The sequence below is a fragment of the Podarcis melisellensis genome, assembly GCF_964234715.1.
Source record: "Podarcis melisellensis genome assembly, chromosome: 1".
NCBI lineage: Eukaryota > Metazoa > Chordata > Lepidosauria > Squamata > Lacertidae > Podarcis > Podarcis melisellensis.
This window is the reverse complement of record NC_138528.1, coordinates 4,827,684-4,852,883: the sequence shown is the minus strand read 5'-3', so window position 1 is coordinate 4,852,883 and position 25,200 is coordinate 4,827,684. Positions and strand designations below refer to the sequence as shown.

Here is a 25,200-nt window from a genome sequence, read left to right as displayed (position 1 = left end):
GCCCTGGACACAGAATTGACCTGCGCCTCCATTGACAGCTGTGAGTCCAGAATGACTCCCAGGCTACGCACCTGGTCCTTCAGGGGCACAGTTACCCCATTCAGGACCAGGGAATCCTCCACACCTGCCCGCCTCCTGTCCCCCCAAAACAGTACTTCTGTCTTGTCAGGATTCAACCTCAATCTGTTAGCCGCCATCCATAACTTCGCCATAACTTTCCTGCTAGAGGCACTGGTGTGTATATCCAAGGACACAGGGCTGATGTGCAGGTCTGAGGCAATAATCTCCAGGTCTTAATGGTGTCAACAATCCCCCGTCGATTCCAGGGCCGTCATTGGTCAGGTTGCTTTAGTAAAGTATGACACCATCACCACCTATATCACAATGGAATCCTCGGCTGTGTTTGCTTTCCACTCGGGCTGCAGTCCTGTGCACGTTTACTTGGGAGTAAGCCCCCTTCAACTCAGTGGGACTTACTTCCGAGTAAATATGCACGGGCTTGCCCTGTTACTTGGCTCCGAGTTCCTGGAAAAGCTGTGAGGCAGCCCTTTGGCCTGTGAACTGGTGTGATAGTTGACTGACGGCGTCTGTCATGGATGTATCTGGTGACTTAAAGACAATGAGAGGTAGGTGAGGTAGTCATTCTGAATTGATGTTGTTGTTGTTTAGTCATTTAGTCGTGTCCAACTCTTCGTGACCCCCTGGACAAGAGCACACCAGGCACTCCTGTCTTCCACTGCCTCCCGTAGTTTGGTCAGACTCATGTTTGTAGCTTCGAGAACACTGTCCAACCATCTCGTCCTCTGTCGTCCCCTTCTCCTTGTGCCCTCCATCTTTCCCAACATCAGGGTCTTTTCCAGGGAGTCTTCTCTTCTCATGAGGTGGCGTAAGTCTTGGAGCCTCAGCTTCAGGATCTGTCCTTCCAGTGAGCACTCAGGGCTGATTTCCTTCAGAATGGATAGGTCTTCTTGCAGTCCATGGGACTCTCAAGGGTCTCTTCCAGCACCAGAATTCAAAAGCAACAATTCTTCAGCGATCAGCCTTCTTGATGGTCCAGCTCTCACTTCCATACATCACTACTGGGAAAACCATAGCTTTAACTATACCGACCTTTGTTGGCAAGGTGATGTCTCTGCTTTTGAATTAGCCTCCCCCAATTGGCCTACAATTCCCATCATTCCTACTTAGCACATCTTGATCCTTGAGGAATAGCAATGTCCATTTTGACAATCAGAATTTTTTTCTTTTTTTAAAAAAACAACACCACACTTTACTTAATTCTTGCAAGAACAAAACAAGCAAGAACTTCTTATCACCGTAGAGCTTTCTCCTGGAGAATGGCCCAGATTGTTACCTACTCACCATTTTACAAACCTTCCCCGACAAGAACTTTTAAAGCTACAAGTATCTGAGAAGGAAGGAGACATGGGGGGGAGAGAGGAGGAATGAGCGAAACTGTCCGTTTCAATTTCACTCAGTTCCGCATTTCCCCTGTCTTCAGTTCTCTGCATTGCCCTCTCAGTTTGCAGTTTATAAAGACCTTGTGAAACTGAATAGCTCAGCTGGTTAGAGTGAGGTGCTGATAATGACAAGGTTGCAAGTTTGACAGCTGCATATCCCTGCATTGCTGGTGGTTGAATGATATGATCCTGAGTATCCCTCCTAATCCTACAATTCTATGATTCTATGAAAGCTCATCGTTTGTTTGTTGTTGTTGCAAATTTCTCCTAACATGCGCATTTTGCGTGCAATTTTGCAAAGCAATTTCCCCTAATATAATGCAATTTTTGATGTTATTTTAAGTCATACTTCTGTGGAGACACTTTACCGTAGAATAATATTACCATACACGTTTCTTGTTTCGAAAACTCCACTGCGGATTTCGGAGAAGTGCAAATTCTGCAGAACGGTTGTGCATTGGTTCACATATAATTTTGAACATGTGAAAATTTGGTAGGTTCGTCTTTAAATGCAAAATAAATAGAACATTTCCCCCACTCCCAGGAGAGGACTGAAGACTGGGTGTGCAGGATTACGTCAAACTAAATGTAACACTTGCAAACAGCTACATCTTGTTACAGCTTGGAGGGGGCATATTATTGTTTGGCGAGAGAGATGTTTTTCATTCTCATAACACTGACAGGCTTATTGGGAAATGATATAGAATGAAATGAAAAGGATGTTTAAAATAACGTTCGTAAAAAAAAAAAAACAGAAGCTTTTCTCTTGGGAATTATAGGGACAGAACCACTGTATAAAAGCTTATTCATGTATGCTACTACAGTGACAAAAATGTTACTTGCCCAAAAATGGAAAGGAAGAAGTCCCAGCAAACGAAGAATGGATACAAAAACTTATGGAATATGCAGAAATGGCAAAACTTACCAGAAGAATAAGAAATCAAGATAACAAACTTTTTATACAAGAATGGAAATGGTTTATTGAATATTTACAGATAAATTGTAAACAGATAACAACATTGGCAGGATTATTGTAATAACCTGCAGTTTCACAAGAGCATATATTTAAAGAAGATGAATAAATGAGCAAATTAAGTTAATTAGGACAAAAAGGAGCAGTGGCGTAGCAAGGTCAGGTGGTACCCCATGCAGAAAATTTCTTGTCCCCCCCCCATTGAATATTTTTATTTTTGCCTGCAAAAATGGTTTGACTTTATTTCATATTTTTTGGGAGGGGAGCCAGAGTTGGTGAGCTTTATTGAGCTTATTTTGAGAGATTGCATGCCTTGCGACAAGGAGTCTGCCTGCTGCCCTACAGCTGAGGTTGAGCCAGCAGGTGGACTGTTTTGGAAGCCTGCGCTGTTAGTTTCTGTTCTTATCACTGTGCAGCTGCGTGGAGTCACAGGAGTCTGTTTACATTCCTGGGATTCCATACCATTGGAGTCTCGTGGGAAAGGAGACGGGATGTGACGTTAGTGGTTTCCTGTTTCCTTTATTCCTTTGTTCAGTTGCTCTCTGCTTTCATAGAGAGAGGATATCTTTTCTGTTCTGCGTAGTTTAGAAAGAAAACCCTTTCAATGTAGCCAAACCTCTTGTCTCTTCGCTGTGCTGGGAACCCTGCTGGATAGAATGTGCTTCAGGCCTTATGAAAGGCTCAGGCCATTAAACATGTCGGAGGCGATTTCAAAGGCTCAGCTCAGAGGAAGATGAGGCCTTATCGGCTTGGCCGAGCGGAGATTCCAAAGCATCTCTCACAGGCGTTGAGTGCCACACAGCATTTTGTCACCCCCCTCAGAGGTGACACCTGGGGCACTCCACACCCACCACACCCACCTTGCTTTGCCCTCAAAGCTTGAGGAAGAGGCAATTGTTGCATTCGTGGTTCTTCATAACCAGCAGATCAGATACGCACACCCATCAGTGACAACCAGTACAATGACCCGTGTTGCCTTTCAGAAATTTACAACTACATCTGCTGCAGTGCTGAGCAAAATGCTGACCTGGCTGCCCAAAGTCTCATCCAATGGGCTGGACCACCGAACATTGATGCCGTCATCCATGTGTTGGTGGAGATGCTGAAGGAGGTAGGAACAGAACTGACATCATGTTTGGGTTGTATCAAAGCCCTACTCAGAGCAGATGGGCCAAAGAGAGCAGGGCGTGTCGAATTTTTAAACTTTCAAATTCCAAAAATGAGTCGTATGTATAACAAGACATGGGAATTCAAAATATATTTTTGGTTACATTAATATAATTTAGTTTTGCTTGGTAAGTAAAACGTGTAAAATTGCATAGCATCATTTAAATGATTGCCAAGTACTTGCAGTTATTATTGATATTATTATTTAGCATAACCTGACATTATTATTTAGCATATTACAGTGGTGCCCCGCAAGACGAATGCCTCGCAAGACGGAAAACTCGCTAGACGAAAGGGTTTTCCGTTTTATGAGCTGCTTCGCAAGACGAATTTCCCTATGGGCTTGCTTCGCAAGACGAAAACGTCTTGCAAGTTTGTTTCCTTTTTCTTAACACCATTAATACAGTTGCGACTTGACTTTGAGGAGCAACTCATAGAACGCAGTGTACATAGTAGCCTTTTTTGAGGTTTTTAAAGACTTTGGTGATTTTTGAAGCTTTTCCCAAACTTCTTTTGCAGCCATTTGGTAAGTTAAGCTTTTAAAACTTTTTTGGGGGGCTTTGGATTTTGGGTTGGGGTGTTTGGAATTCAAGGACTTGGTGTTGGGGAGGGATTTGCAAGAATCTGGAAGCTTGTGTGTGTGTTTTCTGCATTTTTATGATTTTCTGTGACCATTGGGCCACTCTGCTGTTTTTTTAAAAAAATTCTGGATTTGAATTTCTGTGTGCTGGGTGGCTGGGGGAACAGTTGGGGAGGGGTTTGCAAGAATCTGGAAGCTTGTGTTTTTTTTCCTGCATTTTTATGATTTTCTGTGACCATTGGGCCACTCTGCTGTTTTTTTAAAAAAATTCTGTGTTTGAATTTTGAAATGCTCTTTACAGTATGTGTGACTTTAAAGAGCACTTAATAAACTCTTGTTGTATCAAATTTGGCTTTGTTTGGACTTTTTTTGACCATAGGAACGCATTAATTGATTTTCAATGCATTCCTATGGGATTTCATGCTTCGCAAGACGAAAAATTCGCTAGACGAAAAAATTCGCGGAACGAATTAATTTCGTCTTGCGAGGCACCACTGTATTATTTACCATAACCTTCCAGTAGGCAAAATTAAAATTCTTTGGTTTTCTGAAAGCAGTTTTTTGCTTCTTCATCAAACGTAGACTCACCAAGCTAAATATTGTCCAGTCACAAAATAGCAGATTTGAATTCCTCACCCACACAAAATTATTTTTAAGACCCCTTGCATATGAAATTTGCAAAATTTTTGTTTCGCCGCCTTAAATGACATGCTCTACTAAGGCAGTCAATTCCAATAATGTCAATGAGAACATTTGAAGTAGGATGAATGTTGACTGTAACTCTTTAATCTGAATATCGCCACAAGAATTTTCAGGGACCTTTCTGGTTAGTTAAGAGTGACTGTTGTACAAAATCCTGTTTCTTAGAGTAGGACTGCACATCTCAAAGAAGAGAGAGTTGCCTTTGAAAATGGCAGCCTTGTGTCTGACTCTCTATCCCATCTAGTTAGGGCTACATTTGAGACCTTTTAGTTTCTTCTTCTTCTTCTTCTTTGGCGATCCCTCGTAGCCGAGTAAGATTGTCTTCCATGAACACGGTCTTAGCAGTGAGTCCGTAAGTGACTGTGGAGGCCAATTCAGGATCCACACGTCCTTCCACAGTGGGGACATTGGTTTCCAGGCGGGAGTTGATCACGGTGTGGATTTGCCAAGTGTGCCTTCCTCTTAGCACGTTTCTCCCTTGCGTCCTGAGTTCAAGTGTCTTCAAAGCCCATGACACCTTTGGTAAAGGCTGTTCTCCAACTGGAGCACTCGCAGTCCAGTGTTTCCCAATTGTCGGCGTTTATACTACATTTTTTTTAGATTTGCCGTGAGAGAACCTTTGAACCTCTTTGGTTGACCACCAGCACTACCCTTTCCATTCTTAAGTTTGCTTTGGAAGACGATCATCAGGCATCCACACAACATGACCAGTCCAACGAAGTTGATGTTGAAGAATCCTTGCTTCAACACTGGTGATCTTTGCTTCTTCCAGTACACTGGTATTAGTTCGCCTGTCTTTTCAAGTGATGTGTAAAAAATTTCAGGGACACCGTTGATGGAATCTTTCGAGAAAAGGTGACTAAGGCGGAGGAGGAAAGGCCAGTCATGACTTAGTTGTAGTTCTTCAAACCTAGATTGTTCTTTGGGGATGTTGAAGAAAAAATTTAAGTGGCCAGCTCAGGTCATTGTCTTACACAGAAGCTTGTCTGAGAAGTTCAACAAGTTCCCCCATTAGATCCCAACCCTCACTGGGACAGAAGGCCAGGAACTGGGCAGCATAATCTAGACTGACCACCACAACCCACAAGACTTTCTGCTTCCTTAGAAAGATGCGTCTGGGAGAATCGCCCAGCAAGCCAATGATGTCCTCCTATCTCTGGCAAGCTCTCTTTTCAATGACGTGATGTACAGACTTCAAAAGAATGTCAAGACTGGGATCCTCCCTCACCACATGGTCTTCAGGACGCTGGGGAGCCTGGCCTCTCGCTACGGTAGGGCTCCCTCCAGTTCTTCACTGTTGCATGTTCTCCCATTGAAGGAAAAAAGGGCTTGATTCCCATCTCAGATAGGATGCAAATTACATATGGGGTGTGGGGGGAAACACTGAGGACTAGTGATTTATTTATTTATTTGTAATAATATTACAATACAATATAATATTGTAATAATCTTCTTTCCGTATAGTAAATTGCATTTGTTACTCAACAATTATATTCCAATTCAACAAAACTAGTGACTTCCCACTTGCCCGTCATCGCTGTTTATAACTCAAAATACATACAATTGCATTTTAGGGTTCCGTCTTAATTTTTTTCTTCTGTTTTCTTACACTTTAAACTCTGCTGTGGTCTTCGCATATGGGAAATAACTTTTTATACAGACAAGAAAAGAGTTTCCAGTCTTCTTTAAAAAGATTCTAAATTTGATAATACAAAAACCAAAAAATATAATCCAGAAACAATGGAAATGTTTAAATGATTATTTATGCAGACAAAGATTAAATGTGAGGTATTGGTTGTGTTTAGAATAAATTTATGAAGGATTTAGAAAACTTATTGATTAGAATATTTGTGTGAGATATGGGAAAAATACGGAATAACAGATACAATCTTGTATATAGGAAGTGCAGTGTAAGCGATGGAAGTCAATCAATAAATTTTATTATTATTTTCATATCAAGATATTTGTAGAATAAATTTGGAAGAAATTCTTCCAACTTTACTTCTTCTTTTCTCTTTATTTTTTCTTCTTCTTTTTTCTTTTCTTCTTTTTTATATATGTATGTGCTTATCCGAAATATGTATGTATGTATTTGCAATATTTTGAGTATATTTTGTAAAAATTATGTTAAATAAATTAAATTTAAAAATAATAAATAAATTTGTATCTTCTATCAGCGCCGTCTGTTTCACCCTTTCTGCATCTTCCAAGATTTCCATCAACCATTCTTCCTTTGGAAAGAGGGTTTTTCTCTCCATAGGTGCAGGTTGTCTGGGCCCCCAGGTTCCCGAGTACCCACAAAATTCCCCATTAAGGAGCCAGGCACCTTCAAATTTCAGCATAAAGACCGTTGAGGAAAAGTCACTTTAAATATTTTTTAAATTTTCTAAATTGTCAAAAGGATTTTTTTTTTTACTGAGGACTAGTGACTTGACAAAGCTGGTTCTGTTTAATTTCACCCAGGCCACACTAGGGGATCTAACCTCAGGAAGGGCCACACTGCAACAGAAGATTGTGTGTTTGCATACCAAAACCAGCTGAAGTTCAGTCCCATATAGAAGCATGTGCCCAGAGTTCATGATCCTAAATTGTAATAAATCATTACCATCCGCTAACGAAAGTTTGCTTGTGTCTCTTCACTCAGCACTCAGGTGTATCCCGTTTTTGTCACTGACCTGTGTGTATTTAAGGGTGATGATTAAGTGGCCCATGACTAGCCACATGAAAGAAGCAATATGTTACGGTGAGTGATTCTTTTTCTTTTTTGGGCGGGGGGGGGGGAATGGAATATCATCATCTTCCTTCCATTCCAGTATAGCCCCTACAACTGCTAACTGTTCCTTAAAGCCCATCATCTGTGCCATTCTCTGTGCGCCCCTTCTAAGAGAAGTTTGGAAGGCAATGAGACAACAGGGCCTATTTGGTGGTGGCCCCCTGATTGTAGAATGCTCTTTACAGGCCGGTTCGCCTGGCACCATTGTTGTGCTCCTTCCAGTGCCAGACTGTGGGGGAAAATTCCCCTTCATTCAAGACAGAAGCACTTTTTGGGGGGGAAAGGAGGCGGGCAGGTGTGGAGCATTCCCTGGTCCTGAATGGGGTAACTGTGCCCCTGAAGGACCAGGTGCGCAGCCTGGGAGTCATTTTGGACTCACAGCTGTACATGGAGGCCCAGGTCCATTCTGTGTCCAGGGCAGCTGTCTACCAGCTCCATCTGGTGCGCAGGATGAGACCCTCCCTGCCTGCAGACTGTCTTGCCAGAGTGCTGCATGCTCTGGTTACCTCCCGCTTGGACTACTGCAAAGCGCTCTATGTGGGGCTACCTTTGAAGGTGACCCGGAAACTGCAACTAATCCAGAATGTGGCAGCTAGACTGGTGACTGGGAGCGGCCGCCGGGACCACATAACACCGGTCTTGAAAGACCTACATTGGCTCCCAGTACGTTTCCGAGCACAATTCAAGGTGTTGGTGCCGAACTTTAAAGCCCTAAACAGCCTCAGCCCAGCATTCCTGAAGGAGCGTCTCCACCCCCATCGTTCTGCCCAGACGCTGAGGTCCAGCTCCGAGGGCCTTCTGGCAGTTCCCTCACTGCAAGAAGCCAAGTTACCAGGCAGAGGGCCTTCTCAGTGGTGGCACCCGCCCTGTGGAACACCCTCCCACCACATGTCAAAGAGAACAACTAGCAGACTTTTAGAAGACATCTGAATGCAGCCCTGTTTAGGGAAACTTTTAATGTTTGATGCATTACTGTATTTTAATATTTGTTGGAAGCCACCCAGAGTGGGCGGGGTATAAATAATAAATTGTTGTTGTTGTTGTTGTTTGCCCTCTCCCCAACCACCTTTGGCCAGCCCAGCACGTCACCATTTTTCATCCAACTACAGCCCATGAAATACAACTGACTCAACACCTTTTCCTTTTTGCTGTACATGTCAGAGTTGCTTTTCACTGTAACAGTCAGCCATTAGAAGGACACTGACACACTGGAACGTGTCCAGAGGAGGGCAACCAAAATGGTCAAAGGCCTGGAAACGATGCCTTATGAGGAACGGCTAAGGGAGCTGGGCATGTTTAGCCTGGAGAAGAGGAGGTTAAGGGGTGATATGATAGCCATGTTCAAATATATAAAAGGATGTCACATAGAGGAGGGAGAAAGGTTGTTTTCTGCTGCTCCAGGGAAGCGGACACAGAGCAATGGATCCAAACTACAAGAAAGAAGATTCCACCTAAACATTAGGAAGAACTTCCTGACAGTAAGAGCTGTTTGACAGTGGAATTTGCTGCCAAGGAGTGTGGTGGAGTCTCCTTCTTTGGAGGTCTTTAAGCAGAGGCTTGACAACCATATGTCAGGAGTGCTCTGATGGTGTTTCCTGCTTGGCAGGGGGTTGGACTCGATGGCCCTTGTGGTCTCTTCCAACTCTAGGATTCTATGATTCTAGTTTCCCATTTGACTGGTTCTTGCCAATCTTGTGATCAGGTCCCATTGTTGTGCCCGTGACACGGGTCTGAGTAATAACAGGCCTAACAGTATTTCCACCTCAAGACAAATACAGTGGTACCTCAGGTTACATACGCTTCAGGTTACATACGCTTCAGGTTACAGACTCCGCTAACCCAGAAATAGTGCTTCAGGTTAAGAACTTTGCTTCAGGATAGGAACAGAAATTGTGCTCCGGCAGTGTGGCAGCAGCAGGAGGCCCCATTAGCTAAAGTGGTGCTTCAGGTTAAGAACAGTTTCAGGTTAAGAACAGACCTCCGGAATGAATTAAGTACTTAACCCGAGGCACCACTGTATTTTTTTAACCCCACTCCTAGGAATTGGGATAGAGCGAAGGGTCAGTCTTCCATTGTGGCGAAGTGTGGACCCACAACCCCCGACTTTCAATTGCTTCAGTGCCAAGCAATCGCTTCTCAGACGCTTTCTCTCTCTTTTTCAACTCATTCAGTTATGGAACATTTCTGTGCGGCAATCAACTATTACTACAAAAACTGGAGAGAGTGTTCGTTCCCAAGAGAGACAGAAGCTCAGCTTTGCAACCCTGTCATTCCCATCTATCAACGCTTGGCTGGCGATTGGCTGAATGACGAGGAACCAAAGGTGAGAACCAGGAAAGTTTCATCTTATCACAGCCGCGCCCAAAGCAGAGAGTAGCTCCCCTTCCGGGCCGATGGGATTAGCTTGGAGGGGGGGCGCTAAGCGGCTAGGGGGCAGCAGGGGGCGCTGGAGGTATAAATGAACTATCAGACTTTGCAAAGCTGGTACCCCTGGCTCAAGTTCATCAATTCTGTTGAATTAATTGTTTTTAATATTCGATAGGGAGCCGCCCAGAGTGGCTGTGGAAACTCAGCCAGATGGGCAGAGTATAAATAAAAAAAAAAGGTAAAGGTAAAAGGACCCCTGACCATTAGGTCCAGTCATGACTGACTCTGGGGTTACGGCACTCATCTCTCTTTACTGGCCGAGGGAGACGACATTTGTCCGCAGACAGTTTTTCCAGGTCATGTGGCCAGCATGACTAAGCCGCTTCTGGCGAACCAGAGCAGTGCACGGAAACGACGTTTACCTTCCCGCCGGAGTGGTACCTATTTATCTACTTGCACTTTGACGTGCTTTCGAACTGTTATGTTGGCAGGAGCTGGGACCGAGCAACGGGAGCTCACCCCGTCGCGGGGATTCGAACCGCCGACCTTCTGATCAGCAAGTCCTAGGCTCTGTGGTTTAACCCACAGCGCCACTCGTGTCCCGCATACATAAATTATTATTATTAATTAAACTAAATCGTCGCCATTGGGTTTTGAATAAATGTGTACAGCGCCCTTCATGCATGGATCTCAGGGCAGTTCGCAACATTGCAATACAAGACAGCTGCTCCAGACAGACCCTCTGGTCAATGGTTATCAAAAGCCACTGAGAAGTCGAGGAGAATTAACAGGGACACATTGCGCCTATGTCTCTCCTGGAAAAGGTTGTCATACACAGTGAAAACAGTTTCTGTGCCAAAATCGGGCCCAAACCCCCATATGATATGGATCTAGAAAATCAGTTTCCTCCAAGAGCACCTTGATCGGGTCTGTGACCACCCACTGGAGAACCTTTGCACTGGTTTGAAAGCAGCACTCAGCTCCATGGAAAATCTTTCCATGTGTGTCCTTTTGCAGGTGAAGGAAGCCTTGATGAAAGCTCAGTGGCCCATGCTAGGAGCTCTGGTCCGCTGCAGAACGAAGCAAGATGAGATCATCAGGAAGATCCCACAAGTCCTTCGAGACAGCAAGATTTTGGATTCTTTCCTCATTGCCAAAGTAAAGGGATATTTTTATATATATAAAAACACAACCAATTTTATAAGTTGTGCGTCTTTGCTTTTCAATTTGTGTTATTTTATGCGCTGTGACTTACATTTATTTTTATCAGTTACATTTTAGAAATTATTTATTGTAATCGCTAAGAGTGAATTTCTGTTTAAGTATTATTATTTGCTGATATGTAATTTTATTGCGCAGGGGACACAGGTGGCGCTGTGGGTTAAAGCCTCAGCGCCTAGGACTTGCCGATCGAAAGGTCGGCGGTTCGAATCCCTGCGGCGGGGTGCGCTCCCGCTGCTCGGTCCCAGCGCCTGCCAACCTAGCAGTTCGAAAGCACCTCCGGGTGCAAGTAGATAAATAGGGACCGCTTACCAGCGGGAAGGTAAACGGCATTTCCGTGTGCAGCTCTGGCTCGCCAGAGCAGCGATGTCACACTGGCCATGTGACCCGGAAGTGTCTCCGGACAGCGCTGGCCCCTGGCCTCTTAAGTGAGATGGGCGCACAACCCCAGAGTCTGGCAAGACTGGCCCGTACGGGCAGGGGTACCTTTACCTTTACTAATTTTATTGTGCACTATTGTATCCTAATGGATTATTGAGTATTATATTATTTGATATAAGTCGTTTTTTAAAAAAACGTTATGTTTTTATTATGACATGTTTGAATTGGATCAGATTGTTATAAGGTGTGTGATCTTTCTTGTTTCTTCAGCTTGTATTTTTTTTAAAATAATTTTTTCCCCAGTTTTACATAAAGGTTGTACACAACAAACATAACAATTCTAAAAACAAATAAGGTTCCTTCGAATCTTCAGACCTCCTTCCTTCCCTCCATGGATTCCATTTCTTAAAAAAAATAAAATCTGCATCTTATACGGTAATTTATCTATTATATAATCATAGTATCCAAAATCCATGTTACGTTGTGTCCTTGTATTCCTGCCAATGATTTCAACAGTGGTCTCTCAAATATGTTAAAAAGTTATTCCAGTCTTTTAAAAAATACATTTTCCCCCAAATTTTTTTATTAGTTTTCACAATACTATAAACAAACAAACAAACAAACAAACACACAAGACAAACAAACATAAATCATAGCCTTCTTGAAAATTACACTAATTAGCTTTGTTAGGTGACTTCCTCGCTTCCCTTTGGTTGAATTTAATTGCATGTCCTTTTAACAGTTTTCCAAATCCCAATTTTTATAAAATTTAACTTAAGCATTAACATCCTTAGATCTTCACCTTATGGAATTAAACATATTAATTCATCACTTAACATAAAAAAAATCCTTAGCCCATTAGGTCTCTGCAAGCTATTTCCAGTCAGTTTAACTTAACAAATTTAACTAAATAATCATTCAATTTATTCCAATCTTCCTGACACTCCTCCTCCTTCTGGTAGTGGACTCTTCCGGTTAGGTCGGCTACCTCTGAAAAATCCATCGTCTTCATCTGCCATTCTTCTATTGTTGGTAATTCTTGGATTTTCCACTTTTTAGCTAACAAAATACGAGCAGCAGTTGTGGCATACAAAAATAATTTAACATCTTTCTTGGGCAATTCCAAACCTAGTCTTTAAAAAAAAAATACTTGGTCTTCCTGGTTTCTGATCTTTCCCGTCAATCTCGACCTACATTGGCTCCCAGTACGTTTCCGAGCACAATTCAAAGTGTTGGTGTTGACCTTTAAAGCCCTAAACGGCCTCGGTCCAGTATACCTGAAGGAGCGTCTCCACCCCCATCGTTCTGCCCGGACGCTGAGGTCCAGTGCCGAGGGCCTTCTGGCGGTTCCCTCATTGCGAGAAGCAAAGCTACAGGGAACCAGGCAGAGGGCCTTCTCGGTAGTGGCGCCCACCCTGTGGAACGCCCTTCCAGCAGATGTCAAAACGATAAACAACTACTTGACATTCAGAAAACATCTTAAGGCAGCCCTGTTCAGGGAAGTTTTTAATGTATGATATTTTAGTGTTTCCTGGTTTCTATGGAAGCCGCCCAGAGTGGCTGGGGAAACCCAGCCAGATGGGCGGGGTATAAATAATAAATTATTATTATTATTATTATTATTATTATTATTATTATTATTATTATTATTTCTGCATATTCCACCAGCTTGGTCTGCCCCTCTTCTCTTTCGTACTACTTCTTTTTCCCATTTCTGAGTTAGAAGCATCCTTGCTGTTACAGTTGCATACATAAACAGTCTTATGTTTTCTTTTGGTAGTTCAGCGCCTATAATACCTAACAAAAAAGCCTCTGGGTTTTTTTAAAAAAACAAAAGCTATCTTAAACATTGTTTTCCTAACCCACTTTAATAATAATAATAATAATAATAATAATAATAATAATAATAATAATAATACATTTTTATTTATTTATACCCCGCCCTCCCTGGCCAGAGCCGGGCTCAGGGTGGCTAACACCAGTAAAATTACAATAAAACATAATGGGGGGGACGACAAATTTAAAACACAGGTTAAAATGCAATTTAAAATGCAGCCTCATTTTAATAATAGCCCTTAGATCAAAACCATAAGGGGAGGGAAACATAAGGGTCAGACTGAGTCAAAACCAAAGGCCAGGTGGAACAGCTTCGTCTTGCAGGCCCTGCGCAAAGATGTCAAGTCCCGCAGGGCCCTGGTCTCTTGTGACAGAGCTTTCCACCAATTTTACTGGTGTTAGCCGCCCTGAGCCTGGCTCTGGCCCAGGAGGGTGGGGTATAAATAAAGTTTATTATTAATATTATTATTATGAGAGAAAGGTGGCTGCGTGACTTGGCTCTTTTATGGGGTGAGCCAGAGTCATGCCCATCTCCCTGGTCACAAGCAGGGGGAGGACACTCCAGACCAGTGGAACAGGAAGTTATACTGGCTGGAGTAACATCTCCCTGCCTGTGTCCAATTTAAGAAAACAAGGAATGTTGTGTTTGACTGCGCCAATGGATAGGTAAAGGTAAAGGGACCCCTGACCACTAGGTCCAGTCGTGACCGACTCTGGAGTTGCGGCACTCATCTCGCTTTATTGGCCGAGGGAGCCGACGTACTGCTTCCGGGTCATGTGGCCAGCAGGACTAAGCCACTTCTGGCGAACCAGAGCAGCACACAGAAACGCCGTTTACCTTCCCGCCGGAGTGGTACCTATTGATCTACTTGCACTTTGATGTGCTTTTGAACTGCTAGGTTGGCAGGAGCAGGGACCGAGCAACGGGAGCTCACCCCGTCACAGGGATTCGAACCGCTGACCTTCTGATCAGCAAGCCCTAGGCTCTGTGGTTTAACCCACAGCGCCACCCACTTCCGCGCCAATGGATAACATCCCACAATTACAAATGTGGCCATGTCACAGATGTTTATAAGGGCATGAACCGATTCTTTTTCTTTTTCTTTTTTAGAGGCTTAATATTTTTTTGGACGTCTGCGAGGAGTACAAACCCCCAATCCCAAAGAAGATATCCCAGGCAGTTTGTGACTTTGTATTCAAGCAGGTAAGACATCAGGGAAGCTGGTGGTTTTTCTGACGCAAGTGACCTTTGTAAACGTTTGCACCGCAGGCCCAGGTCAAGGGAGACGTCGTCAATCGTGTCACCTTTGGAAATGACCTGGGTGCGCTGTACACTTGTCGTTTGTGCAAAGGGCAGCTGCTGGGTGGTTTGGGCCAATTTTATCCCTACCAGAGAGACCTCAGAAGAGTCAACATGGCCTCCACTTCCATGGGTTGAGAGCCCAAGAACTGCCTCTACTGGGAACTTCTCAGCCAACATGGTAAAATTAGCACCAGAGTCCAGTAAAGCGAGATGAGCGCCGCAACCCCAGAGTCGGCCACGACTGGACCTAATGGTTAGGGGTCCCTTTACCTTTACCTTTATTTTATTTTATTTTATTTTTTAAAGAATATTTATTAACATTTTCAAAATTATACAATACAAAAGAGACACACAAAAAATAACAAAAATACAAAAATGCAAAATTAAAAACAATTAAAAACAAGTACAATTTCCATTCCTTATTTTCTATTAACTTATTTCCCAGACCTCCTCTCACCTCCCCTTTTTGTATTCCAATTCAAATTATTAACTCCTTGTGTAACTTATTATAACTTATTATAGCTTATTCCTCAATTACATTGCAGCTGGTAACCACTTAGTTTCTGTCCAACATCATTCTAACATCCATTAATTTTACAATACTTCTGTAAATAGTCTTTAAATTTCTTCCAATCTTCTTCCGCCGACTCCCTTTACCTTTACCTTTAGGGACGCGGGTGGCGCTGCGAGTTAAACCACAGAGCCTAGGACTTGCCGATCAGAAGGTTGGCGGTTCGAATCCCCGCAACGGAGTGAGCTCCCGTTCCTCGGTCCCTGCTCCTGCCCACCTAGCAGTTCAAAAGCACAAAGTGCAAGTAGATAAATAGGTACCACTCCGGCAGGAAGGTAAACGGCGTTTCCGTGCGCTGCTCTGGTTTGCCAGAAGCGGCTTAGTCCTGCTGGCCACATGACCCGGAAGCTGTACGCCGGCTCCCTCGGCCAATAAAGCGAGATGAGTGTCACGACCCCAGAGTCGGCCACGACTGGACCTAATGGTCAGCGGTCCCTTTACCTTTACTGTGCCGGCAATGCGAGCTGGGGATGGTTTCATAGCAACCTAGGTACCGACGTTACTTGATCTCTTCCAGGTAGTCCCACGCAGTACTTCAGGGCAACAGAAGATAATGGAAAGGTTCAAGCACCAACGGTTTGCGGTGGAAAAACAGAGCCAAGAAGGGGAATCGTTCTCGTGTCATCTGGTAGCTTTCATAAGAATCTGCCTTATCTTTGAGTCAGCTCACTGGTCCATCTAGCTCAGTATTAGCTGATGGCAGGTCTCCAGGGTTTCAGATAGGGCTTCCCCAATTTGTCTTTACTTTCTTTGCTTTCCCCAATTCTACCTGGAGGTGCTGAGAATTGAAGTGGAGCTCTCCTTGAAACTGACCCAGAAACTCCAGCGGGTGCAGAATGCCGCAGCGAGACTCCTTACGGGGTCTTCGCTGCGGGGTCACATTCATCCAGTGCTTTACCAACTGCACTGGTTCCCGGTGGAGTACAGGGTCAGGTTTAAGGTGCTGGTTTTAACCTTTAAAGCCCTATGCGGCCTAGGACCCATTTACCCCCTGGACCGCCTCTCCTGGTATTCCCCACGGAGGACCTTACAGTCTTCAAATAAAAACATCTTGGAGGTCCCGGGCCACAGGGAGGTTAGGCTGGCCTCAACCAGAGCCAGGACTTTTTCGGCTGTGGCCCCAACTTGGTGGAATGCTCTGTCCCAAGAGACTAGGGCCCTGCGGGACTTGACATCTTTCCGCAGGGCCTGCAAGACAGAGCTGTTCCACCAGGCCTTTGGCCAAGGCACAGTCTGACCTCCTTTCTCCATCTGTAATCCTCAAAGAACTCTAGCCCAACGGTTGCCATTAATTTGACTCTGAATTGATTTTAGAATGAATTGATTTTAGACTGTATTTCAATTAATTGATTGTGATTTTATGTAAACTGTGTTATTTTTACTGTTGTTAGCCGCTGTGAGCTCGGCTTCAGCTGGGAGGGCGGGATATAAATAAATTTATTATTATTATTATTATTATTATTATTATTATTATTATTATTATTATTATTTGAGGTCCTTCCTTTGTATGCACAGCCAATGCTCTGCCACTGAATTTTGGCCCTCCCCCTATTTTGTTGCTATTTATTTATTTTACTAATTAATGGGCTTTTAGACCTTTTTTAAAAAAAAGCCATGCACATTGAAAGGAGCTTTTGCAGGAGATACAAAAGCGATTCAACATTGTAAGAACACACACACACACACACACACACCACATTTAAATAAAACAGCAACAGCACAGTAACCAAAGGTAACAGGAACTAATGCTAGTGATCAGCTTGAATGATAAGTTTTTAGAAGCACCCCATTGTTGGTGCCTGTCTGATTTCAACATCCCACCTGGCAGGTGCCACAGCGGAGAAGGCCCTGCTCCATATCTCCACCAAACAGAGCTCTGTACAAATTCTTATTCTTATTATACCCCGCCCATCTGGATGGCTTTCCCCAGCTACTTTGGGCAGCTTGCAGCACATTTAAAAACATAGTAAAAGGTCAAACATTGAAAAAACTTCCTGATGCAGGGCTGCCTTCTGATGTCTTCTAGATAGTTATAGTAACAATAGTAACAATAGCTGCAGCTGCCAAACCAAACCTAAGGGCATGGGTAGGCAAACTAAGGACCGGGGGCCGGATCCGGCCTGATTGCCTTCTAAATCCTGCCAGCGGACGGTCCGGGAATCAGCGTATTTTTACATGAGTAGAATGTGTCTAATAATAATAATAATAATAATAATAATAATAATAATAATTTATTATTTATACCCTGCCCATCTGGCTGGGTTTCCTCAGCCATTCTGGGCAGCTTCCAACAGAATACTAAAATACAATAACCTATTAAACATTAACAGCTTCCCTAAACATTGCTGCCTTCAGATGTCTTCTAAAAGTATGGTAGTTGTTGTTCTCTTTGACATCTGATGGGAGTTCCACAGGGCGGGTGCCACTACTGAGAAGGCCCTCTGCCTGGTTCCCTGTAACTTGGCTTCTCACAGCGAGGGAACTGCCAGAAGGCCCTCAGAGATGGACCTCAGTGTCCGGGCAGAACGATGGGGGTGGAGACGCTCCTTCAGGTATACAGGGCCAAGGCCATTTAGGGCTTTCAAGGTCAGCACCAGCACTTTGAATTGTGCTCAGAAACATACTGGGAGCCAATGCAGATCTCTCACGACCGGTGTTATATGGTCTTGGCGGCCACTCCCAGTCACCAGTCTAGCTGCCGCATTCTGGATTAGTTGTAGTTTCCGGGTCACCTTCAAAGGTAGCCCCACGTAGAGCGCATTGCAGTAGTCCAAGCGGGAGATAACCACAGCATGCACCACTCTGGCGAGACAATTTGCTGGCAGGGAGGATCTCATCCTGCGTACCAGATGGAGCTGGTAGACAGCTGCCCTGGACACAGAATGGACCTGCGCCTCCATGGACAGCTGTGAGTCCAGAATGACTCCCAGGCTGCGCACCTGGTCCTTCAGGGGCACAGTTACCCCATTCAGGACCAGGGAGTCCTCCACATCCGCCTACCCCCTATACCCCAAGAACAGTACTTCTATCTTGTCAGGATTCAACCTCAATCCATTGGCCGCCATCCATCCTCCAACCAGGCTGGGGGCCTTCTTACATGACTGGCCCTTTCCTGATCAGAAAAGATGGTTTCTTCAAGCCAGCAGCCTTTTTCTTCTTTCTTCTTACAGTCTTCTTCTGAACACCGGGAGCTCTGCATGGATCACCGGAATGTCCTTATGGAAGCCTTTGCACACTTGGGTAAGAGATCCTGTGCCCACCCCCCACAAATGCACCCACCAAGTGTTGCCTGACTCCAGCTCCCATCACCCCTAAATATCCTTCCTTCCTTCCTTCCCTCCTTCCTTCCTTCCCTCCTTCCTTCCTTCCTTCCTTCCTTCCTTCCTTCCTTCCTTCCTTCCTTCCTTCCTTCCTTTTGTATACCTTTGTTCCACAGTTGAAGCCATGCTCATCGAAGCTTGCAGCATGAAAAAAAATACATTTCAACAAAACAATAAATAAAACATTAAAAAACACACAACCAAACTGAGCAATTTCCACACGAAGCACACAAGATCTAAAATAAAGATACAAAAAGACAACATCAAACCCAGATATTCACTAGGCCATGTTGGGCTGATGGGAGTCCTACAAGAAGAGAGGGGTCTGGCTTCTCCACCTCCAGACCAGAGACCTGAAAATATCATGTCCTTCTTGGTTTTCCTCAGAAATGTCAGGTCTTAGGTCTTAGATGAATCTGTCAGTTGTAGTTTCTGTCAGTTTCTCATTTTCCAGTTTTCATTTCTCCACATTTCCACATCAGACCTATCATCTATCTATCATCTATCTATCTACAGTGGTGCCTCGCAAGACGAAAATAATCCGTTCCGCGAGTCTCTTCGTCTAGCGGTTTTTTCGTCTTGCGAAGCAACCCTATTAGCGGCTTAGCGGATTAGCGCTATTAGCAGTTTAGCGGCTTAGCGGCTAAAAGGCTATTAGAGGCTTAGCGACTTAGAAAAAGGGGGGGAAGCGGAAAAAACGCAAGACTCGCAAGACGTTTTCGTCTTGCGAAGCAAGCCCATAGGGAAATTTGTCTTGCGAAGCGCATCGAAAAACGGAAAACCCTTTCGTCTAGCGGGTTTTTCGTCTTGCGAGGCATTCGTCTTGCGGGGCACCACTCTATCTATCTATCTATCTATCTATCTATCTATCTATCTATCATCTATCTATCTAATCTATCTAACCTATCATCATCTATCTATCATCTATCTATTCATCTATTCTAGTGCTCACAAAAATTCACCACTTTAGTTCAAATTTCTCCTAATGGACACATTTTTGCATTCACAATTTGACCTAATAACACACCTCGACAAATACATTTGTGTGTCTAATTTTCATCAATATAAAATAACAATAACAATAACAATAACAATAATAATAACAACAACAACAATAATAATAATAATAATAATAATAATAATAATAATAATAATAATAATAAATTTTATACCCCGGCCATCTGGCTGGGTTTCTCCAGCAACTCTGGGCGGCTTCCAACAAAATATTAAAATGCACAAATGTGTGCATTTTGAAGCACACTTCCCTGCGGTAGATGCATTTTTGTACACACTGCTTGGCCAGAGAACTACATCGCAAAATTCAGAGAAGGGCGAAGGGCAAAAGATTGCTACGTCTTGGTGTTCTCATCTTGTTTCGGAAATGGTGAATTAGGTTGGCTAGCTTTTAAATGTGAGCTGAATCAAACCCACACATATACACTTGCAAAATAATGATTATGATGGTCTGTAAGATGATGGGATGTCTGACTTGCCGAAATTTGCCATTCCTTTCCTTGCAGTCGGCTGCTGTCCCGTCGATGCTCTGGACTTTTTGCAGGCTCAGATGAAGGAGGACTCTGAATATATCCGTGTGGGATTCTTAATGCATCTGAAAATGATTGTTGGCAATGACGGCCGTAAGTAGCAGTGTCCACAATCCATATAACCGGCTTAGGTGCATAGAAGAGTAACATTATCATTTACAGAGAGTTTTTAGGTAGGGTTGGTCAGGCTTCAGTTTTGCATGATTTGCTTTGTATTTTTTTAACGCCACCTACCAGGGATACTGTAAGTAGCCCATAGCCTGAACCAGGAAGAGGTTGGGTACCCCTTGAGATGCCTTGAGATGCCTTGAGAGCCAGTGTGGTGTAGTGGTTAAGAGCGGTAGTCTTGTAATCTGGTGAACCGGGTTCGCGTCTCCGCTCCTCCACCTGCAGCTGCTGGGTGACCTTGGGCCAGTCACACTTCTCTGAAATCTCTCAGCCCCACTCACCTCACAGAGTGTTTGTTGTGGAGGAGGAAGGGAAAGGAGAATGTTAGCCGCTTTGAGACTCCTTAAAGGGAGTGAAAGGCGGGATATCAAATCCAAACTCTTCTTCTTCTCTTCTTCTTCAAACTTGATGATCCAATGCTCCTAGCTCGAGTTCAGCATCTGATTTGGGACCATTGAGATGGGCAGATAGAGCTGGGAATGGGCTGGGCGGGTTTTGCAAGGAAGGGCGCGTCATTTTTTGCAAGGAAGGGCACATCTTGAAAGACCTACATCGGCTCCCTGTACATTTCCGAGCACAATTCAAAGTGTTGGTGCTAAAGCCCTAAACAGCCTCGGCCCAGTATACCTGAAGGAGCGTCTCCACCCCCATCGTTCTGCCCGGACACTGAGGTCCAGTGCCGAGGGCCTTCTGGCGGTTCCCTCACTGTGAGAAGCCAAGTTACAGGGAACCAGGCAGAAGGCCTTCTTGGTAGTGGCGCCCACCCTGTGGAACGCCCTCCCACCAGATGTCAAAGAGAACAACAACTACCAGACTTTTAGAAGACATCTGAAGGCAGCCCTGTTTAGGGAAGCTTTTAATGTGTGATGCATGACTGTATTTTAATATTTTGTTGAAAGTAAGCCAGAGTGGCTGGGGAAGCCCAGCCAAATGGGTGGGGTATAAATAATAATAATAATAATAAATAATAATAATAATAATAATAATAATAATAATAATAATAATAATTTATTATTATTATTTCACGGATGCTTTTATGAGATGCAGCTGACAAATGTCCATGTTAGAGCCCCACTGAAATCTGCTCTGCATCTTCTGCTTCTTTTAGCGTGTGAGAGCAGAAATAAGAAACAGCCGATTGTGGAAGCTGTGAAATGTCTTCTGGACGACCACCGTGAAGGGGTAAGATCAGGGCAGGGGCTCTTTTTGAGTTGCTGAAATGCTGGAAGATTCGGAACAGATACGGTAAATGTTACAGCTTTCTTCTCCCTCCACTGTTTGAGGTAGAATTTCTCTGAACATTAGTTGCTGTGGTTTCCATGGCGAAGTTCCATAAGTTAACTCTCTGCTGCATGAAGAAGCTCTTTCTATTACCTTTCCTGAATTTCCATCATTCCATTTCATTGCATGTCCACTAGTGTTATGAGAGGGGAAGAAAAACTTTCCTCTATCCTCCTTCTCCATGCATAATTCTTACAAACGTCCCTCATGTCTCCTTTTACATGCCTTTTCATTAAAACGTCCCAAACACTTCAACCTTTCGTCGTAGGAGCGTCAGCTTCCATCCCCTTGGTCATTTTGGCGGCCCTAACCTTTTCCAACTCCTTTGGGAGCTCAGGCGACCAGAACCGCGCACACAGGATTCCAAATGCCATCGCTCCCTAGATTTGTAGAATGGTATTGCGGTATCGCCTTTCGAAAGGTGAGATGACTTTGCTTTCCCCACTGCCACAGGTGAGAAAAGCACTCCTGCATTTCATCAAAGAGCTTCTTTGCTCTCAAAACGTCGAGGGATGTCCCGTGTGGGAGATGGTTGTCTACATCTTCAGCCAGTTCACTGTGCACATCAGCCATCAAGTAAGTCGGGAAACATGCCGCTAAAATGCTCTGACAATATAGGAGACTAAGGAAGTCAGATTATCCTCCACAAGGGCCAGGGCCTTCTCAGTGATGGCTCCGACCTGGTGGAATGCTCTGTCCCAGGAGACCAGAGCCCTGCAGGATTTAACTTCCTTCCGCAGGGCCTGTAAGACAGAGCTATTCTGCCTGGCTTTCAATTTGAACTTAGCCTATCTTTTATTCCCCTTCCTTCCCTTCCTCTCCCCCTTTTATGAAGATTACTCACTCTGGGATCCCACAGCTAATTCTCCCCTGGTCTCCTCACTGGCCCAAATAGGACTAATTTAGCCAGCTAGCCCTGATGATTATCTAATGTTTATTAGATGGATTTCCCCCCTAAATTGATTTTTTAATTCTGAATTTATTGTTATTCACGTTTTATACTGTATTTTCTACTGTTTTTTGTTGCATCAATTAAGTGTTTTGAATTTGTTGTTAGCCGCCCTGAGCCCGGTTTTCTGAACAACATTGGGAGGAACCACAAGTTCCCATTCCCCTCTTCCAAAAGCCTCTTTTCCTCAGTCGAGCCACTTACAGTGGTACCTTGGTTTACAAACTTAATCCATTCCGGAAGTCCGTTCTTAAACCAAAGCGTTCTTAAACCAAGGCGTGCTTTCCCATAGCAGCGGGCGACTCAATTTACAAATGGAACACACAAAATTAATGGACTATGCAGAATGGACAAAATGACAGGAAGGATTCGAAACCTGCGGGACCAGAGATTTACAGAAGATTGGAAGAAGTATATTAGTTATTTGAAGAGCAACTGTAATCAACAAATTACTCTAGTAGGACTACAAGAAGTTTTGTAAGGAGAAATATACGAAGTGTTACAAAGTAGAAAAAGATAGAGATATTGGTTATGAGTTTGAAATGTAATAGGGCAGATAAGAAATGCATACTGAGAGATTAGATTGGAAAATTTTCAGACAGGATTGATGGAAATTTTTTGAATAAGATGTAAAAGTATGTTTAATTACTGTTGAAAATGATATGTTAAAAAAACTAATATAAAATTATGTTTAAAAAACAACAACAAATGGAACACACTCAACATGTTCTTATTCCAAGGCAAAGTTCACAAACCAAAACACCTCCTTCCGGGTTTGCAGCGTTCCTAATCCAAGTTGTTCATAAACTAAGCTGTTCTTAAACCAAGGTACCACTGTATTTGCCTCTCTTGTCAAAGCACGGGAAAGACCCTGCAGTCGAGCAGAAGGAGAAAGAAGAACGGATTAAGGAACTCTGCATCGACGTCTTGGAGAATTTGAACACCTCTGCGGAAGGGATGAGCAAAGTGAGTGATTTGTATGAGTTTTTACGGAAGAAGAGCCCTCCTGGGTCACAGCACAGGTCTGTGAGAGCTCTGTTACAGAATTATGGGGGGGCAGTGGCGTAGCGTGGGGGGTACAGGGGGGGCCGGCCGCACCGGGCGCAACATCAGGGGGCGCGCTCACACTCGCAGTTCTCTGCCCCTACCTGGCTCCACGGGTTAGGGGGCACAAATTACTTGCCTTGCCCCGGGTGCTGACAACCCACGCTACGCCACTGCGGGGGGGGGCACATCTTTAAAGTTAAATATTACAAATATTATACCTGAATGTATCCTTTCAACTTGACAGCTCTGGGAAGTTACCTTGCTGTAAAAATAATATAAAATCATCTCCTTTCCCAGTTTCCTCTATTCCAAAGCTATTTTCCCCTTGAAAAGGGACTCCAGGAAGTTCCCAGAGGTGACAATTGCTGGGCTCATTGTTAGCCAAGGGAAGCCAAATCTCATCACCTGACTCGCCTCAGGCTCCAGACATGCAAAGGAACTTCTATTGTACTTTTGGGTGGTGGGTACTTAAGACATATTTGTCTATGCTCATCTTATACCTGAGTCTTGCCTCACCATGTCTGCTTATGCTAATCTTGCACCAAGGACTTGTCTGGACATGTTTGCCAAGGTTAACCCCTCCCCTTTTGTGACATGTCAGCGATGTAGCAATGATGCTGTACGAATACGGTGGGAAAGTTTTAAAAGTCTTTGTCACCCCATCCTCGGGGTTCAAATTTGCTCTTTGAACCTATTGCGCAATCTACTTTGGTCTACAGCTATTTGCTCTGGTTGGCTGGAATCCTTCCTTTATTCCGCAGGAACCTGCGGGCTCTGCCTGACCAGCAGCCTTGCCACTAGATTTTTCCATAACAGCTCCTTGCCACATACCACAGAGGAGAGATTCAGTTCAGCTTGCATGTAAAGGCTAACCCATGGGTAGGCAAACTAAGGCCCGGGGGCCGGATCCGGCCCAATCGCCTTCTCAATCTGGCCCACGGATGGTCTGGGAATCAGCGTGTTTTTACATGAGTAGAATGTGTCCTCTTATTTAAAATGCATCTCTGAGTTATTTGTGGGGCCTGCCCGGTGTTTTCACATGAGTAGAATGTGCGTTTTTATTTAGAATTCATCTCTGGGTTATTTGTGGGGCATAGGAATTCGTTCATTTTTTTATCTCCAAAACATAGTCCGGCCCCCCACAAGGTCTGGGGGGACAGTGGACCAGCCCCCTGCTTTAAAAGTTTGCTGACCCCGGGCTAACCGATCAAATTAGCTCTTTCTGATGCCAAGTGCAAGCCGAAACTCACATATCCTGTTAGGGATATGTGTTAGGGGGAAGTTTGCCAAAGGACAGTTAGGTGTTAGTGAAAATAACATTTAAAAATGCATTGTGTTCGGGGAAATTGCTTGCAAAGATGAGCACGTTTGTCAAAACTGCATACGAAATGGGTTCATTAGGAGAAATTCGCACCCAAACGCTGATGAATTTTCATGAGGTCTTTAAAAGAAACTGCAAAATGTGGAGAACTGAATTTGAGACTGGAAAAAATGAGAAACCTCTCAGGTGTTTCTATTTAGATTAGTTTCTTTTATCTTTGATTTTTAAAAAAGGTA

General features: G+C 43.9%; 1 protein-coding gene across 7 annotated transcripts in view; it reads left to right on the top strand.

The window, feature by feature from the left end:
• The first annotated feature begins 400 nt into the window (after positions 1–400).
• LOC309368634 (maestro heat-like repeat-containing protein family member 2B) overlaps positions 401–25,200 on the top strand; it is a 91,354-nt gene continuing 66,554 nt past the window's right edge. For 6 of the 7 annotated variants that reach the window (XR_014167834.1, XR_014167835.1, XM_081908868.1 and 3 more), the window contains exons 1-13: positions 401–626; positions 3,417–3,544; positions 5,988–6,153; positions 7,527–7,625; positions 9,827–9,978; positions 11,040–11,180; positions 14,572–14,664; positions 15,852–15,962; positions 18,505–18,574; positions 20,175–20,291; positions 21,475–21,548; positions 22,101–22,223; positions 23,425–23,562. Coding sequence is in view for 5 of the 7 variants with exons in the window: in XM_081908868.1 (XP_081764994.1) it covers positions 593–626; positions 3,417–3,544; positions 5,988–6,153; positions 7,527–7,625; positions 9,827–9,978; positions 11,040–11,180; positions 14,572–14,664; positions 15,852–15,962; positions 18,505–18,574; positions 20,175–20,291; positions 21,475–21,548; positions 22,101–22,223; positions 23,425–23,562 (1,446 nt within the window). In the remaining 2 variants the exon portion in view is untranslated. The remainder of the gene's footprint in view (positions 627–3,416; positions 3,545–5,987; positions 6,154–7,526; positions 7,626–9,826; positions 9,979–11,039; positions 11,181–14,571; positions 14,665–15,851; positions 15,963–18,504; positions 18,575–20,174; positions 20,292–21,474; positions 21,549–22,100; positions 22,224–23,424; positions 23,563–25,200) is intronic. The other variant, XM_081908867.1, reaches the window with a different exon arrangement.